This window comes from Coffea arabica, chromosome 1e (assembly GCF_036785885.1).
Source record: "Coffea arabica cultivar ET-39 chromosome 1e, Coffea Arabica ET-39 HiFi, whole genome shotgun sequence".
Lineage (NCBI taxonomy): Eukaryota > Viridiplantae > Streptophyta > Magnoliopsida > Gentianales > Rubiaceae > Coffea > Coffea arabica.
Window position 1 is genome coordinate 39,993,081 of NC_092311.1, and position 19,184 is coordinate 40,012,264.

General features: G+C 36.1%; 1 protein-coding gene across 1 annotated transcript; it reads right to left on the reverse strand.

Annotated features, from left to right (window-relative positions):
- Nucleotides 1-2,529, reverse strand: LOC140016968 (uncharacterized). The gene is made up of 6 exons (XM_072071285.1): nucleotides 952-2,529; nucleotides 767-862; nucleotides 595-689; nucleotides 338-430; nucleotides 156-233; nucleotides 1-55 (listed from the first exon to the last, which is right to left on the reverse strand). Exons 1-6 carry the CDS (start codon nucleotides 2,527-2,529, stop codon nucleotides 1-3), a joined length of 1,995 nt encoding a protein of 664 aa, XP_071927386.1.
- Between the last annotated feature and the right edge of the window lie 16,655 nt (nucleotides 2,530-19,184).

Consider the following 19,184-nt stretch of genomic DNA (forward strand, 5'->3'; position numbering starts at 1 on the left):
TTAATCATTTTCAGCAAAGATATGGCCAGTAATATTGCCATCCATATTACCACAACTAGATATGATAAATCATCAAAGATGTGGCTAGTAATATTGCCATCCATAAATACAAAAACGTGACATATTATCACAATCATACCACAATGGTATCCTACCATAACATGGCCAAAAGGTTCACCAGCATAGCAATACAATCACAAATGCCACAGTTAACCAAAACATAGCCATCAAATCTGAGTACAATACCACAATGGCATCAGTCAACCAAAAGATAGCCACAATCAACCAAAACATAACCAAAAAATTTGAGACAAAAAATTCATAATGGTATCAGTACCCCAAAAGATAGGCAAAGTCAACCAAAACATAGCCAAAAAATCTGAGTACAATACCCATGAAAGTATTAGTCAACCAAAAGACAGCCAAAAATCTGAGTACAATGAAAAATATTGCAACATCCATACCATAATGGTATCAGTACATTCAACCAATAAAATCGACATATTCTACTTGGCATAACCAGTACATTCAACCAATAAAATCAAAAAAATAGCAGTTCATTTTCTTGGTCTCTTGGAGCCACAATGTCGCAACCTTGACATCCTTGCAGTTGCAGCTGGTTGCTTTCTCTTTGAGGATCTACTTTGATGGCTTTTTTGGTTGGTACCACTTATAGGCTGATTTGGCTCCTGTATGTAAGTTCTCATGGTTAGTATGTATGTAAGTATATTCCAGCACCCAAAAATAGATAATTACTTTTTAGTACCTGTGAAAGTGTAGTAGCAGTAGTACTTGAGACACTAGCCTGAGTTGTAGAAGCTACGGATGTTGCATTTGAAGCTGTTGGACCAACTTTAAGTGCCTATAGTTCAAATCGAATTTAATGAGTGTATAAGTAGCAACAAAACACACTAAACCATAGTGACAGTAGAATGTAAAATGTTACATTACTTTGTAAAGTTTAGACTTAGGGTGAATCCCTAATTTGCAAGTTCGTATGTTATGTCCAGATTTCAAACACCTCCGATAGTAAACTGCAAGACCTTTCCTACTTGCTTTCTGCTGATTTGTAGGCTCTTCTGGACCTTTCTTCCTCTGTTTTTTTGGCCTACCAGGCTGTTTTTTCACCAATGATGGGTTCAAATATTGCATTTTCCTATCTACCCAGAACTGCTTCGAAGGAACGGGACCAATTGTGAAGTTGTAGGCCCTTAAATATGCCTCCCTATGGTTACAAGCATTAACATAGTCCTCAAATTTCAACTTTCTACTCTGAATGCAGGCAACCGCATGCACGCAAGGAATGCCACTAAACTGAAAATGATCACAGGTACATGTTTTCATCTCCAAATTGACAACATTTGTCCTTCCATAGCCATCAACTTCCAAATTCCCATTTCCTCCATAAATCGCAACACAATTTCTTGCCTTTATCTTAAACTTCTCTAACTTCTCATAAATGTTTTGACATAAAGTGCCACCATGTTTCAGCATGCCCTCTCGTTTGGTTACCAACCTTTGCATTAATCTCCTCCGAATCCACTCCAGCATTGTAATTATTGGCTTCTCTCTAGCTTTTAGAATGTAATTATTCCATGACTCACTCATATTGTTAACGCAAGTGTCACTCCTACAAGCTGTACTAAAATGAGCTATGGACAACAATTTTGGAGGCAACCGTTTGAACCATCCCGCAGTTGTTAGCTTGTCACCTTCCTGTGGGTCAGCCCTCGCAAGATTTGCTATGGCAGTTTCATGCTCCGGCATGCTTGTTGCTGCAGCAACTTCCCAAAACATGTTTCTAAGGTCTTGATTCTTGAATCTTTGTTTGAAGTTCTCGAACATATGTTTCAAACAGAATCTGTGCTTTGATTCAAGAAACAATTCTTCAATTGCATGGACAAGACCCTTTTGCCTATCTGAAATGAAAGTGTAAGCCACTCCTTTGTTTTCTCTTCCAATTTGGCTGATTAATTCCCGCAAAAACCAACTCCAACTATCGTAATTCTCTACCTCAACAACAGCAAAGGAAATAGGGAACATATTTTCATTGGCATCCCTACCCAAGGCTGTAAGCAGCTGACCTCCAAAGGGACTCTTAAGGAAGCAGCCATCTAGTCCTATGATAGGTCTACATCCTTTTAGGAAACCATTTTTCAAAGCACCTAAACCATAATATATCCTCTGAAATGTAGCTCTTTCCTCAACATTTCGCCTATCAATTTGCAATGAAATATGACTATCAGGATTTGAATTTTTAACAGTAGCTACATAATCCCAAAGTCTGTGGTATTGCTCCATGTCATTGCCCCTAAGTGCCTCTAATGATTTTTGCTTTGTTCTGGCAGCTATTTTTTGACTAATGTCTAACATAAATAATCTTCTTGTCTCATTCACTATGCCAGGAATACTATATCCAGGATCATCCCTCACTTTAGCTTGAAATTTATTACTCAGATATGTTGAAGTGGCATGTCGATTGTTGTAATTCCTGCCATAATAGTGCTCTCCCTTAAGAGTTTTGATCATAAATGTCTTTGTTTTCTGGATTCTGCTTGCATGAATCCTCCAACTGCACCCCTTTGCACATTTAGCTGTGATTCGAGAGCCTTCATTTCTGATGTAGTTGTGCTCATATCCCTCTCTAATTTTTCATTCCACCAAAGCCTCTCTAAACTTATAGAAGCTAGTAAATTTATGATCAACCTTTAGTTCAAAGTGCTCTTTCCTAAACTCTTCATCCGCATTGAAGTAACTGTAGACAGGGATGCTTTCATCATCAGATCTTATTCCTCTGTCAAGCAGGTTTTCATCATCCTCTATTGCTTCATTCCAGTCCTCTTCCTGCTCATTGGCATGACATCTATCATCCCTCTCTGATGTTGGATGACTTCTTGAATCTTCATGTTGTTTTTTTGAATTGGGTTTGCTGCTTATGTTGTCCCAAATTAGCTTCTGGTGTATCTTTTGGTTGCTGATTTTCTTGTTGCTGTTGATTTTCATTTAAATCAGCTTGTTTTGATGCTTTTGCTTGCTGATTTTCTTGTTGCTACTTTGAACCAATGCCAACCGAATTTGCAGATCCAATATTTATAGATGCTTGTGTTGATCCTTGACCATGTAAACCTGCAAATATCTCATCGTCTTCAGGCAGGTCTACTGCTTCTCTTAGCCAGTCAGGAAGATCTGAATAATCTAGTATGACTTCATCTTCTTCTCCGTCTTCATGAACTGTTCTTTCTCCCCTACAATCAATCTGCTCTTCTGTTGGATCTTTCTCTGCATGTGTTGTTGGTTCTCCCTTACAATCAGTCTGCTCTGATGTTGGATCTCTCTCTGCTTGTGTTGTTTCTTCTGTTGACTTCCTTATAGGAGACTGCTGAGGTTCTAAGGATGTATCACCGTCTTCTTTGTCTTTAAATAACCGCCTGACTAACTTCCTTGCACTTAACTTTACTCTTTGTGACTTAGCTTTTTTATCATTTGTTGCCTTCTTTCTCTTGGACTTGTTACCAGAATCATGTATCTTCTCTCTATGTGGTCCCACAAAAGTTGGATCCAACTCCATTTGTGATGACTCTTCTTCACAGATGTCCTTTGCTTTACAGTTAATATGTGAATTGTCATTATTGTCCTCACTCCCAATTACTAAAGGGTCAATTTCATCCATGCCTTTAACAGTTGAGGACGAACTAATCTCAGCCTGCTAGCCATCATGATAGGGAAGTGCAAGTACGCCATCACCAGTCACTCTCTTGTACAGTAATTTTCCTTCCGGGGACACAATTTCAATGGGATCAGGCCCCCTCTCAGCATATATGTGCATTTTTGTAAGCTCCTCATAACATGTTGTCAATAATTTGATGTCAACATCATCCTTGATGGGAACCACACCAACATCAAGGTCATGAAAGAGAATGGGGTACCAGAAATTCATATTTGTTACGCCGTGGTCAATTGTTTGGTACATTTTTATAAACTCAAATATAGATAATTCATCAGGGTCACGTGTTCACCAGTGTATCTAATTCTCGATTTTCATTTGAAATATCTACCATAATGCATGTGTATGTCTATGGTCTGCCACGGATTATCTCCCATTCTTATGCACCTAACCCAAAGTAATCGAGATTATTTTACTAATTCCATTTTCAGATGTGTCAAAAAACAGAGATTCATTTACTCATTTGCTTTTCAGATGTATCAAAAAGGACAGACAATATTTCATACGCTCAGTTTCAAAAAAAAAAAATCAACATCAACACACTTATCTAGAAGGATGAAAACATAATCAATACCAGTATGGACCACAATAGTTCTAATTACTCCAAATAGACCCATACTTTTTGTAGTATATTGCAATTTTTTTAAAAAATTTCCCCCAAAAATTGTCAGACAAGCTTCTGACTAAGCCAAACCTTGACATTTTGCGCATTTAGCAATTTAAACAAAAATTTTCCCACAAACATTGTCGGAAGTTTGTCGGAAAAGCTTCTGACCAAGCCAAAACTGACATTTTGCAATATTTACCAAATTTTAAAAAAAAATTTCCCACAAACATTGTCGGAGAAACTTCTGACTAAGCCAAAACTGACAATGGTGGTTCCTTTACCAAGTTTCAAAATATCCCCAATTTACTACCAAAACACCTGCCATCAAACAAATCAACTCGTCTAATGCCTAAGGTTCAGATATGTATTTTACCTGGTTAATAGCTATGCTCAATGCGTTGTGACTCTCGATCGATCTGTACAGAAACGCCGACCGATGTTGTCTAATGTTGTTGACCTGCAGCACACAAACACCTTCTTCTTGACTGTAGGTTTAGGGTTTCTCTCTCAAAACATGAAATGTAGCTCAAGCCCGATCGATCTTCACCATAACTCACACCGCTCAGCAATACAGTCACCTTCTTCTTCGTTGTAAGTTTAGGGTTTTTTCTCTCATTTTCAAAAGTCCACTCCATATTGACTAATTACATCTGTAACTTTTCACATATTATATATAAGGGTATTTTTGGTATTTCATATTATTACCGGCTTCCCAACCGGTCAGCAGGTAAAATTCAAAGGAGTCCAAAGTACAAGGGGGTTAAGTGGGTGTTTCTAAACAATGAGGAGGTTTTATGTCAATTTCCTTAACCACATGGGAGTTTTATGTATTTTACCCATTTTATTATTTTTCGTTGTTTATTTTTTTTGTTTTATCGTTTCTTAGTCGGGTAGTAGTCGGTCGTAATATTTTCCTTCACTGTGATCAGGAAGTGCAATTTTGGCGTTCTCATGCCGTGTTAATGTCTCCCGAGGTCAGTAGACGCTTACCAATCTTGGCGTGGTCACGCCATGTTGGTAAAATCTCAACATTTCACGACGTTGGTAGGAAGTGTAATCTTGGCGTGCCAACGCCGTGTTGGTGCCTCCCGAGATCAGTGGACGTTTTATAATTTTGGCGTGCCCAAGCTGTATTTAACAACCCAAAAACAAAGGAAATATTTTTATATTAAAAAAAATTTTCTTTTTTTTATTATTTTTGAAATTTTTGAATTTTTTTTTACAAATAAAATTATTTCAGCAATTAAATTTTTGAAATTTAAATTCTACAAAAAAAATTTTTTTAAAAGAAATGGAAATAAAATTAATTTCCTTTTAAACCTTCAGCCTTGTTTTTCTTTTCAAAAATTCAAATTTTGGAATTTCAATTTAAAAAAACTCAAAACTATTTTTTTTCTCTTTTCTTTTCTTTCTTTCTTTTTCTTTTCTTTCTTTCCTTTCTTTCTTTCTTTCCTCTTCTCCCTCGCTTCCCTTTTCTCCCTCGCTTATAATTTTCTGTCTATCTAATTTTTTTTTCTTTCCTTTTCTCCCTCGCTTCTCTCAATAAAAGTTACAAAATAAACAGCACCACCAAGAGACTTATCTTTCATATAGCAAACATCAGTTTGCACCAATTCTAATGGATTCAATTTTCTATATGGAAGAAAATTTTTGAATGCAATTTTGTGTTGTTTCCCATAAATGCAGTCAACACAAGGTTTAAGTGCATTACCTCTAACTTCAGTTAGAAGCTGTTTGCGAACAAGTGTCTGAATCCCTTTTTCACCCATGTGTCCAAGTCGCCTATGCCACAGGTCAATTGATGAATCACGAACTTCATTGACTTCTCCCTTCCCCAACTTGGCTTGCATTAAGTAGAGGGTATTCTGCTTCTTTCCTCTAGCAACAATGAGATTTCCTTTGCTGAGTTTTCATTTGCCTCCACATTGCAAGTTATGGTAACCCTCATCGTCAAGTTTTCCTGTAGAGATAAGATTAAGGCGAACATCAGGGATATGTCGAGCATTTTTTAATATCAGTTGGCACCCTGTATCTGTATCCAAATATATGTCTCCCATGCCAATCACTTTGCATGAGACCTCATTTCCCATCCTAACATATCCAAAATCTCTTTCGGTGTAGGTTGAGAAGAAATGCCTGTGAGGAGTAACATGGTAGGATGCACCCGAATCAACTACCCAATCACTGTCATAATAAATAATATTCATTTGACCATCATCACAGAACACAAACATATCATCATGAGCTGCCGCAACTGTTGTAGTCTCTTCATCACCTTTTTCCTTTGCCTTACCATTTTTCTCAGTTTGTTCCCGTTTTAGGATTCTGCACTCCTTCATATAATGTCCATTCTTTTTACAATAATAGCATGCAATATTTTTTCGCGACTCAGACCTGCCTCTGGATTTGTCATTCCTGTTGTAGGGTCCTCTACTTTTGCTTCTCCCTCTTCTTTTTTTCTTTTCTGTCATTAGGGCCTGGGTCTCATAGACAATTCCTTGTTCCTTCCTCCTGAACTCTTTATTCATCACGGCCTCTTTTGCAATAGCCATGGTCAACACACCATTCGGAGCTGATTTGCTGACGGAGACTACTATGGTTTCCCAACTATCCGGTATTGAACTGAATAGTAATAAAGCCTGCACTTCATCATCCAGATTCAAATTTAATGTAGTTGCCTGGTTTATCAATCCCTGAAAATTACTCAAGTGTTCAGTCATATCTTTCCCATCTTTATATCTCATTCGAGCAATCTGCTTCAAACAGCTAGCCTTGTTCAAACAGATTTTCCTTTCATACATACTCTCAACCTTTTTCCATAATACATCAGCTCTGGTGTCATTGGCAAAATGTTGAAAAATATTTTGACCAATCCATTTTCTAATATTGCCAACAGTTTTCATGTGCATAACGGTCCATTTTTCATCACTCACATCACTTGGTTTGCTTTTATCCCCTAGAACAGGTTCAAACAAATCTCTACAATACAAGTAGTCTTCCATTCTAGGCTTCCAAATTGAATAATTAGTGGCATTCAATTTTATCATGCAACCACTATCCGAATCATCCATTTTTAAACAGTACAAATGAGCAGCCTAACCTGACTGCTCTGATACAACTTGTTGGAAAAGAGGTACCAGTACAAGCACAAAATATCAGAGTTAGCCCAGGACAAATTTCTCTTTCCCCAAGTACCAGTTAAAAACAGGAACAAACCAAATCACCAAGTAATAATACCAGCAGTGATAATAAAATGCAAGAAAATTAAAAGGCACAGGATACCAAGATTTTTACGTGAAAAACCCAAATTGGGAAAAACCACGGGACCTAGTTTAGTCAAAATCTCCACTATCACAATAATGGGAATACACAGGTCCATTCGAAATATTCGGACGACAATAATAGTACCAATATCAACCAAGCAAATTGCTACAAAATTACCCCCAAAAACTACAACTGTCAAAAAAAGTGAGTTTGGAAAGGTGTTACCAAACGAAGAGAAAATCAGAAATCTGAATCGGTAGATAAGGAAAGCTTGACGAGAGGATCGCGTGGGTAAAATTTCGTCTTAATCGGGTTTCGAATCGCCCTCCAATCAAGACCTTGAAGTCTCTCTCTCTAGCCCTTTCTCTCTCTTCGTCTCACTCAAAGGTGGCAGCTGGCCTTTTTTCCTTTCTTTCTCGCACGAGGACCGAAGCTTGAATCTGTTCTTGCGGCTGCTTTTGCTTTTTATTTAAGCTTGAGAAGCCCTCAAGCTTTTGCATAAGTGGGTTGGCCCACAAATGGGTTAGCCCACACCCAACAGTATCTATGTCTATGACATCATATATATAGTTGCAAAAAGAAAAGGGAATATGAGCAATGTTAGGAGTTTAGAAGACAATCTAAAAAGGAAATGAAATTTCACTAAATTCAATGGCACAGATGTAAGGCAAATTAATGCAATTAAAGGTTTTAACAAGCTAATGTAAGGCAAAATTCCAATGTTGTTTTTCACATGCAAAAAGGCATGCTTATAAACATAGAAAAAACTAGTTAAACCATAGATAAATTGCTTCACACACCTATTTTGAGTTTTCAACATTAAATTGTAACTATTTAAGAATTAAGCGTTCCATTTACCTAGGAGGTTCACTTTGTACAAGGCATAGAGATTCTTTTTTTTTTTCATTTTTTTTTACATTTTTATGAAGGCATTAGATTTAAATATAGCAAAAAGATAAGTAGCGGATGGCAAAGAAATGTAAAGCATTATAAGCAATAAATTTACGAGAAAATGTAATATTGATTTATGCAATTTGTCAAAAAAATTATTTTATGTAAAGACAGACTATCCTCATGATTGATGCCTAATGAAATCTTATATGATGCATTGAAGTCTTATTTGAAACGCTATATAATCTTATTATTTTGAAATCCTCTTTTCACATGTTAATAAGAATTCTTATTTGAATTGATGCCTAATGTGCATTGATATAGTACATATAGTTTTTAAAATTGATGTACACACTCATATTTATTAAATTTCACATTTCCTTATATATTTATAAAGGATTTTGGTTTGGAGTAGTTGTTCTGATGAAGCAAAGGGGAACATCAAAAGCCTGGTTTCAGGGCTGAAAAGGATACATTGAACAAAGTTACCTGTGAAGTTTTTACGTAGTGGAATGTGGAGTTATTTTGGTTGCAGACAACTGATTCCATACACTTAACGCCCCCACTTGGGTGACATGCCCACATTACTGAGCCTGGTCCCTGAAGTGCTTTAAGATTCTTAATTTAGCCATCATAGTTTTTTAGTATTTTATTGTTTTTCTAGTCCGTGATTCTTTTAAGCAAAATTCTGGATCCGCCACTGTTCTGAGTCTAAGGTCCAATTTGGATACTCATACTGAATGGCTAAGATTTTAGTTTGTGCTGTGGCTTAGAAAGATGAAGGTCATGGTTATCATCAACACTCTTTTTTTTTTTCGATACGATAGTTTTCTATACTATGGGGAGGGCGAGGGCCTGAAGAGGTCTTGGGGTAATACGGAGGGGACTGAACCACCACCGGACCAGACGGGTGCACTACGCACCCGCCTGGATTTTTTAAGTAAGGCCACATTTAATTGTGGCAAATTGGTGGAAGGCAAGGTTCACCAAGTCTTAATGCATTAGTGGTGGTTGTTATCATGGCAGCACTCATGTTATATCTATGAAGTTTAACAAAGCTATCATTAGCAACTATTTATGTATCAATACAAATAGAAACAAATTACCATGCACGAACAAAGCTTAGCATGTCCTTTGAATGAAAACCCTCGATTTTAAAAATTTCTTGCAAGTCATACAAATTGTTACATAGACGAAAAAAATTTATTTACTGCATTCCAAAGTTCTCATCACAATTTTCAGGCTGCCTAACCTCCATTGGAGTTATTGGTAGTTCTATATGAATTGAATTAATTTGTACAAGAGATCCTGAAGACTTGGGTGGAGAAATTCCTTCCACGGCATTATTATTTCTCTTCATGTTCAAAAGGAAACAAATAAAACAGTTGCACCAGGAGGAAATTTGTTCTAAACATAATTTTGTCAACCATGAAATGAAACAAATGACCTAAGCAATGAAAACTGACTAGACGCACATAAGGTGAGATCGATTCAAATGGTTAGCTATTGTGGTATTAGTCACGGTCACAAATATTAGTGTTTAATATCTTTTGCTGCATATCGGAATAATGTTAAGCAATGAATTTTTTTTTTATGTAGAGTGTTTAAAAAGATTGGAAACCAATATAAAAATCATAAAATATGTGTGACCAATTCAGAGAACTGATAATATACACTAAAAGCATCAATTTGACATGTTACATGTTCTCTAAATTGCATATTTTGACACTTCGCCTAATGAATTTTTTATGTTGTGGCATTTATGTCATCTTATCTAGAATGTCTTAAATATTTTCATACATCGAAGACTACAATAGGTTAACAGATATTGTATGTGTCATATATATGATGTCTTTCTACAAGTTGTGGGTTTTTTTTTTCAAGAAATTAGAATAGAATTATTTGAAATTTTATATGATATTATATACAAGGCAAAGTAATGGTAAAAGAGTTGCAAATCGGTAAATATAGTAAATAACTAATTTAAAGATAACTAGTTCTCCTTATTCACCTAATTCATCGTACAAAAAGTGTTAGGTGCAAAACTGTCAAGTTTGACTTCACTAATTGGTGAATCAAGTTCGAATAAACTCTTGCTAAATCAAGTTTGATTCGAGTATTAAATAGTTTGATTCATCATTCAATCCTAATCAAGAAATGAATAGAAATAATTGAAACTAGGTAAGAAATGAAGTCCAAATGACATAAATTAACACCTCACACAAAAAAGAAAAACCCACTCTAAAACAGTGATCTTCACAAGAATATAACCATAGTCAAATGTATGCATTGACACGTGTCAAGCATGTGCCACACTTGGGTGGGGGAATTTCTTCCACTACAATATTATTTTTGTCCATGTCTAAAGAATATAGGCAAGATAGCTGCACCAAGTGGGAAATTGTTGTGTAACATAATTTTGTCAGCCATGAAACAAATGGCATAATCCATTAAAACTGACGAAATTTTTTTTTCATGTACAACATATGTACAATTCAGAGAACTAATAATATACATTGACATCAATTTTACATGTTAAATGTTGTCTAAATCACATATTTTGACAATTCACCTGACAAAATTTTTTATGTTGTGGTATTTATATCATCTTATATATAATCTCTTACAAAAATTTCATACATTGATGACTATATTAGGTTAAATAGATACTAAATGTATCATATATATGATGTCCTTCTACAAGTTGTGAATTTTATTTGAAGAAATTAGGTTAGAATTATTTGGAATTTCATATGATATTATGTGCAAGACAAGGCAATAGTAAACAAGTTGCAAATTCGTAAATATAGTAAAAATTGATTTAAAGATATAGTTCTCCTTATTCACCTAATTTGTCATAGAAAAGGTGTCAGGTGCAAAATTGTTATGTTTTACTAGACTAGTTGGTGAACCAAGTTCGAATGAACTTTTAGTAAACTAAATTCATTTCAAGTATCGAGTAATTTGATTAATCTTTCAGTCATAAAGGAAAGCTAACATAAATTAACACCTCACATAAAATAGCATGGACCCACTCTAAAACTATGATCTATACAATGTAAAGGAAAAATCAGCTCAAAACCTAGCTAAAAAAGGCCCGCACAAAATCACCAAAAGGGGAAAAAACCCAATTATCTTTCTCAAAATCCATTAAATTAAGCATGAGAAATAGATGAGAAACCATATATCGGAGAAATTAAGTTTTATTTGATCAAAACAACCCTTGTCAGACTTAGAAATATTTTCCTTGCGACAACTCCCAAGAAGACCTATCATCAATCAATAAAAAAATGGGCCAAGAAAAAATATGTAAAACTCATAAACTGATCTAAAATTGTAGGTGAATTAAAGGGTGAAACATAACCATGAATTTACTAGTTTTAGCCTTGGAAGTGAACAAAAATAGTAGAGAATGAAAATAAAATATTTAATTGATATTTTTTCAAATACAGAAGAGACAATAAAGTACTATGTAGTTTGTAGTCATAGAACTAGCAAGAGAAGCCTTTCTTTCTTTCTTTTCTTTCTTGTTGTCAGACTTAGAAATATTTTCCTTGCGACAACTCCCAAGAAGACCTATCATCAATCAATAAAAAAATGGGCCAAGAAAAAATATGTAAAACTCATAAACTGATCTAAAATCGTAGGTGAATTAAAGGGTGAAACATAACCATGAATTTACTAGTTTTAGCCTTGGAAGTGAACAAAAATAGTAGAGAATGAAAATAAAATATTTAATTGATATTTTTTCAAATACAGAAGAGACAATAAAGTACTATGTAGTTTGTAGTCATAGAACTAGCAAGAGAAGCCTTTCTTTCTTTCTTTTCTTTCTTGTTTCTTTATTGCATTTTTTCCAAAGTACTTTTGTTTTTCTCGTTTTAACTTATGTTTTTCCAGTTGAGGTTATAATTAATGCATTTTGCATGTGAATTTATAGCAGGGGAGAGAGATAAACGGATCAACCAATAGGAAACTGCTAGTTAGGTATTAAGGTATAAGGCTTATTAGTATCTATTAGCCAAATGTGTAACCCTAGTCAAATGTGGGTATTAACACGTATCATGCACGCGCCACAAAATTAGGAATTTCTGTGACTGTTATTTATTGGGTAAGTGTGAGATAGGAGACGCTTCAACACTCAAGTGGGTTGAAATTTGTGCCTACGTAATACATGGAGTGTTTGAGATGACAGAAGAGTCTAATTTTGGGGCAGATACCCTAACGTCTAAGTTGTAATTAAAAATAAAAAAGTGGAAATTGAAATTAGAAAATAAGGATTGCCCTAAACCTGAAACTTGATATGGTGCAGCTTTGATAACAAATTTAAAAACTTGCCATGCACTAAAGGCTGGTAAGTATTAAATGGTGGATTCTCAAAATCACAACAGAAAAATCTTATATGACCATTAGATGTATTTTTATCATTTTTCTTGACGACATAATTTAATGTTGATGTGGGGATAAATTTTGAATAGTTAAAGTATGAAAAGAAGAAAAAGTTAAAAGGAAAAAGATTTTAAGCAAACGCTAATGCAACTTTATCATTTTTTTCCTCAAAGAAAAACTATTGTTGTTGGAAGTATGCAATTGACTTTGAGGTTTTTAATTATTGGACATGCACAAATTGGTCCAATTTATTTTTGCATAACTAAAATTTTTTGAATAATAGTTAGCATGGTAGAAGTGAATCTACAATCGTAATTTTGTTAGACATTACTCTTAGGGATGGTTTACATATTGTTGTGTCTCCAGAGGGGCATCGATCCCTTTGACGTTGAACTGGACTCGTTGGTTTTAGTTCGTATCTTGAATCGCTTAGTAAGTTGCCCATGGGGCATTCACACGGAGGTGCAGCAGTTGATGGGGGTGGCGCATCATTTTCCTCGAATTCTTCACTGTTACCGTCAGGCGAATCAAGTCGCGGATATATTGGCAAATTCTGGTTGTCAGCAGGCCCGTGACGATATATATTTGGCAGTTTCAGATTTGCCCCGTTTAGCGCGAGGAGCTTTGTTTCTAGATAGGCTAGGAGTGCCATCCCTCCGCCAGGTTGTTGTGAGGGAGGGCTAGTTTAAGCATGGGCGCTTGTAACTTTGGTTTTTTCCGTTTAATAACATAATCTATTTTTTTTTAAAAGGGATGGTTTACGCATTTACCAATATAAACTAGGAATCTAATTGACTTGTATTTGATTGATAAGATTTTCTTAATCGATATCTAATTTAGTCAAAAATGATTCCGAGATTTGAATACATAGAAAATAAACAACTATAAAGAAATCTTCAAAGAATTTTAATTGATGAAAACATCTTTAATGCAATTAATGATTTTGCACTACTAGTTCCACAAAAATAAATATCATGTAAAGTAAGATCTATTTGCTCTTGAAACTTAGATAGGCACAATATTTCACCATTAAATAAATATTCATGTATGCAACCACCTAACCAATTAATTGTCTCATAAGTAATTGCAAATAATGTCAACAAGTGCATATAAATGCACCTAATAATGTAGGTCGTTGATGTGCAAGCCGGAGGCAAACTAATAAGTTTATCAAACTTGGGACCCTTATCGATTAAGTTGTTTCAAGGATGTTATTGAAAAACTTTATTACAACTGTACAATATATAAAGATTTTAACATACATGTGTTTTTTGAATTGTCTTATAAATACCATCCAACCTCTTCTTTGACCACCCACCATCACCCTCTTTACCACAGGTAACTCCCTTTCATACTTCACTATTTTTCTCCTCCATCCTTTGCTGGACACATCTTCTTTCCTCTTCCTCTCACTATCTCTTTCTTTGTTCCTTCCTGTCGCGCCCCACTTTTCGATGTGAATGTGATGTGAGTGTGAAGTGTGGTGTGAACGGGTGCAAAATGAAAAGTAAAAAGGCCATGGGACTTTGGAAAGCGACGATTTGGCCAAATGAAATTTTAAAAAGGGTTTTTTAAATATGAAAACGGAGTCGCCACTTGGTATAGATTTGGGGTGTACCAAGTCACCCAAAAAGTGTTTTTTTAGACAAAGTAGTAAAACCCTTTTTAAAACGACTCCTAGTCCACGTAAGCCAAAGAAAAAGGTTCGGGGGTCACGTTTGACAAAGGGGAAGGCAAGGATAGAATCCAAGGCACCCCTTTGACCTAGCCAAGGCTAGTTGCGCGACTCAAACCAATTTTTCCTAATTTTTCTACCCAAGGTATGTATCGCGTATTGGATATGTCTATATGAATGCAAAAACCTAGACCTAGGGGGATTGGGGGAAATTTCTCTTCAAAGGTTGAGTGGTGCCAATCACATTAATTGTGAAGCCCAATAATGATCCTTTTGGAGAGGTCACACCTAAACCTAAATGACGTGAAAAATGAGTGGAATGCATGCCATGTGAAAGTGTGAGTTTGTGTGAAGTGAGAAAAATGATAAAAGTAATAAGATAAGAATGTAGGTGTGCAAATGTAGATGAAAGTACTCGTGTGCGAGTGAAGATAAAATGCTCGTGTGCAAGTGAAGATAAAAGGGTTCGTGTGCAAGTGGAGACAAAAGTGAAAGTGTAATGATAGAGTGGATTGAGAATGCATGAGCCTAGGGAATTCATGCATATTGGGTACGGGGAGACCTAAATCGTGACTTGATTTTCCCTTTGATTAGAAGGCGAAACTAGCGTGCTAAGGCTATCGAGTAGCCACACTCGCTCGTTTCCCTTATCGGAAGGGGACTCTTCAGGCAAATGTACCCTAACTAGCATGAGATGCAAGACCTAAAGTGAGGGGAAAGGGAAATCGAGGAGCATGCCAGATGCTAAAACTAAGAAAAATGCATGATATGTGGTGAACAAGCAAATGATATGCTAATGAGGGGAAATCCCTAAGGGTCTAGCGTTGGACTAGCCCATTCTATGAATTCCGACTAGCGTTGGACTAGCGGAAACGTACATTCATCCATTCCATTCATTCATGGCTATGAAAGCAAGTAGACATGCCAAAATACTCGTAAACACATAGCACATAACATTTAGCATGCTCGACTAGATGCAAGAGCCTAATAAATCAATTAAACATGTAGCAACAAAAACAAGCAAGCAAGGGGAAGGGGAAGTGGACCGGATGCTCTTCGAGCCCTATCTATTACAAGCCAAGAGGTGTACACATACCCCATAAAAGCATAAAGGGGAAGGGGAAATGGACAAGATGCTCTCCGAGCCCTATCTATTACAAGCCAAGAGGTGTACACATACCCCATAAAGCTTAAATAAACGTAAAAGCAAGTAAATGCACGCAAGGAGGTAAGGAAAGCGGGGTAGGCATGCATATTCACATAACACGTAGGAGCACGTAAGGTCAAATGTAGTGCAAATGAGGGATAGAGTGTACCTCCCTTTAAATTGGGGCCCATTGAAATGAAATCAACTATTTACCCTCCAAAATACAAAGAAAAGGTCAAGGCACCAATTTATTTGAGAAAATTAAAGGAAATAGGCAATCACAAGCTCACTTGATTGTAAAGTCCCTAAAGTCATGACTTAAGCGCAATTGAAACAAAGCATGGTAGTTAATTGAAGCAAACAAGCAATAAAGTTACATAAATCAAAGCTGCGAAGGACCAAATTGATGAAATTATTTAATTGATTGGGTCATAGCAGCATTAATTAGAAACCAAGGGGTCAAAATGCAAATCTCTGAGATTATTCATGCATGCAACGAAAGAGATTTCTGCATTTGAAGTCTTCTGCACTTATGAATGCCGGTTGCATTTCAATCCAAGAGCAAAATCCAAACAGCTTTAACTAACCATTTCATTTATCCCAACTCTGTACAATCTAAACTCCATGTCCAACAAGCAAAAACATAGAAGGAAATCGTACAAAAACTTTCATACAAGACTAAAGAAGATTGCTGCAACTGAAGCTTCAAACCATACGATACATACCAAAACATTCAGAGTTTCGGATTAAAGCGTGCAGCTTCAGCATTGATCATTTAGGCACAAAGGTTAACTAGTAAACTAGATGACTAAAACCAATTTCTGGTGAGCTGCTGCGGAAATAAAAACAAGAAAAGTAACGCAGCCTCACACAATCATGAGACAAGCTCCTGCAACTAAAAACAAAAGAAGCTTGCTGCCTTTTGCGTCCAAGCTAGTAGCCATTTTCCAGCCGCAATTCTCTATCCATTTCATCATGCAAATAAGTTCAGCAACTACCATATAACTCCATTGCAGGATCGAAACAAAAATGGAGCCAATCATTCGTGGGTAAAGACTGAACAGCAAACTAGGGAAGGAGAAAATTGCAGCAAGAATTTCTGCAATATTTTCTTTGCTGCCAAAATTGCTTTTGTACATTCCGGGTAACAAACTCAACACAGCAAAACCACCCTACAGATTCTTCTAACATGGACAAATCAACTAACATCAAAAGGATAGAATGAACCACTTCATACCAGCCAACAAGATCACAGAGACAGGAATGCGTGAGTTTAATATAGCAAGCAAGCAGGCATAATGCAGCAAGCAATCGTGAGGACTTGCAGCAATTTCATCTAATCAGGGACTTCCTAATGGATTTGGTAAATCAACTCAAACAAAACGAAAACTTGGGACAAGGGAAAAGGAAGATAAGAACACAATGATGTGGCATGAAATGCAGCAAGGAAAAAAAATCAGAACTTGCTCGATCATAGCTGAACCATTGCAGTCAGATACCCAGCAAAGATGATTCTTTTAAGTATGCCAAAAGCTTCAATGCAACAAAGAAAAAAGGGAACAAAACATGGTATTCCAAAATGGTTGGTAAATCAAAACTTAAATCACAACAATTTCATCAATTAAAGAGAGGACAATCTGCCCGTATGTTTTGTTGCAACAGAATTCTAACAGATTAAACTCAATATGTCACCAACACCAGCCATGAATACCAAACAAACATCTTAAATTTCTCTTGGAACTCTCATCGAAGGAAATAACTACTGTCACTTAAATCCCAGGTCGATACCCATGCAATCCTCAACCATCAAGCAAAACAGGAACAACAGGAAAAGAAAAATAAACTTGGCATGAAATCTGGACCGATATACCTCGGTGATGAGCTGCCGGCGCCGATGGAAGGTCAAAATGGTGGCAAACGTGACAATCAGCAGTCCCGATGAACCCTTTTTCCTCCTCAAAGCTGTCTCAAACTTCAACCGTCATCAAAACTCCTCAAGACTCACTGGTTTTCAGATCTTTCTTTCAGTCAGTCCTCTCTTGCGGCTGTTTTTTTTTGTCCCTTCCCTCTCCTCTATCTCTCTCGCTGGTTTTCTTGTTTTTCCTTTACCCCCAAGCCGTCACTTGCTCCCAGATTTTCCAGCCTTCGTTACCTTCAAACCTCCTCTCCTTTTTCTTTCTTTCTGCTCCCTCCACTCCTAGCCGACTTCCCTTCTCAGTTCTCTCTATCTTTTTCCGTTTCTTTCTTTTCCCGTAAGCCTTTATCTCTCTCCCCCAAAACCTTCGCTCCGTTTTTTTTCCGTCGATGGTCTCCCCCCCCAAAAAACCTCCTTGTGCGGCTGTAGCTTTCTTTTCTCTTTTATACCAGGAACACTCTACCCTAAACCCTCAGCCATTCTCTAAAATTTGCAGCTAAGGAGCTACCCAGCCCCCTATTTGCAAGCTGCGTAAAAAACGCAGCTTGCATGCCGTGACCCTTTTTTTTTTTTTTTTTTTTTTTTTAAAAAAATATTTAACAAAACCAAAATGATAATCATTGGATAAAATAAACAAACTAGAAACAACAAAAATGCAATTTTTCATTTACCATTTTCATCATTTTTCCCTCTTTCTTTAATTTTCTTTTCTCCTTTTTTTGTGATTTTTCATTTTCATTTTTCTTCCAAGAAAGCTTTGAATAAAAACAAAATGACTAAAACATATTTTTGATGTTTTTTTCTTTTTTTTTCAACAAATTCTATGATAAAATTTAAAAAATAAAAATAAAACTGGAAACTAAAACGACAAATAAAAAACTAAAAAATGAAATTACACCAAAAATTTGGTGTCTACACTTCCTTTTTATTTTCCCTGCTACTCTCTATTTTTTTTCTCGATCTCCCACAATTCCTTATTTCTCCTCCATTCCCTCAATTCACACTTTTGTTTTCCTAGTGTCGTGGCCCTCTGTCTTACCAATCTTGTTGTAGTTATGACCAAATTGGGAGAGAAAGGTAGCACAGCCCTCTATCCTTCCGATCAACTTATAATTACAACTAGATCGAGTATGATTTAGGTAGGTTTAGGGACTGTAGAAAGGAGGGTAACAGAGGGACGAAAAGAAAGGATAGAGGAGGAAAGAGATGGCAACCACGACCGGATCTAGAGGGAAAGTGGATTGAGAGTGTAACCATGACCGGATCGAAAGTGGATCTTAGTTGATTCTTTGTATTAGTTATAATTAGTCAATAGTGTAACTTTAAAATATCATCAACCAAGGAAACTCTATACTATACAAGTTGGGTATTTAGTTAAAAGTTTTTATTAATGGAGTTCTCATTAACACATCTAAATGATACTTAAATTACCATCTAAGTGAATATAATCACAATTATTGCACCCCTACATTTAGACACTTTTTCAAATTACTTATACTTTTCCCGAAAAACTAACATTTAAGACCCCTCCCATAGCTAGTGCTGATTGGGCACTCATTAGCTAAACCATTA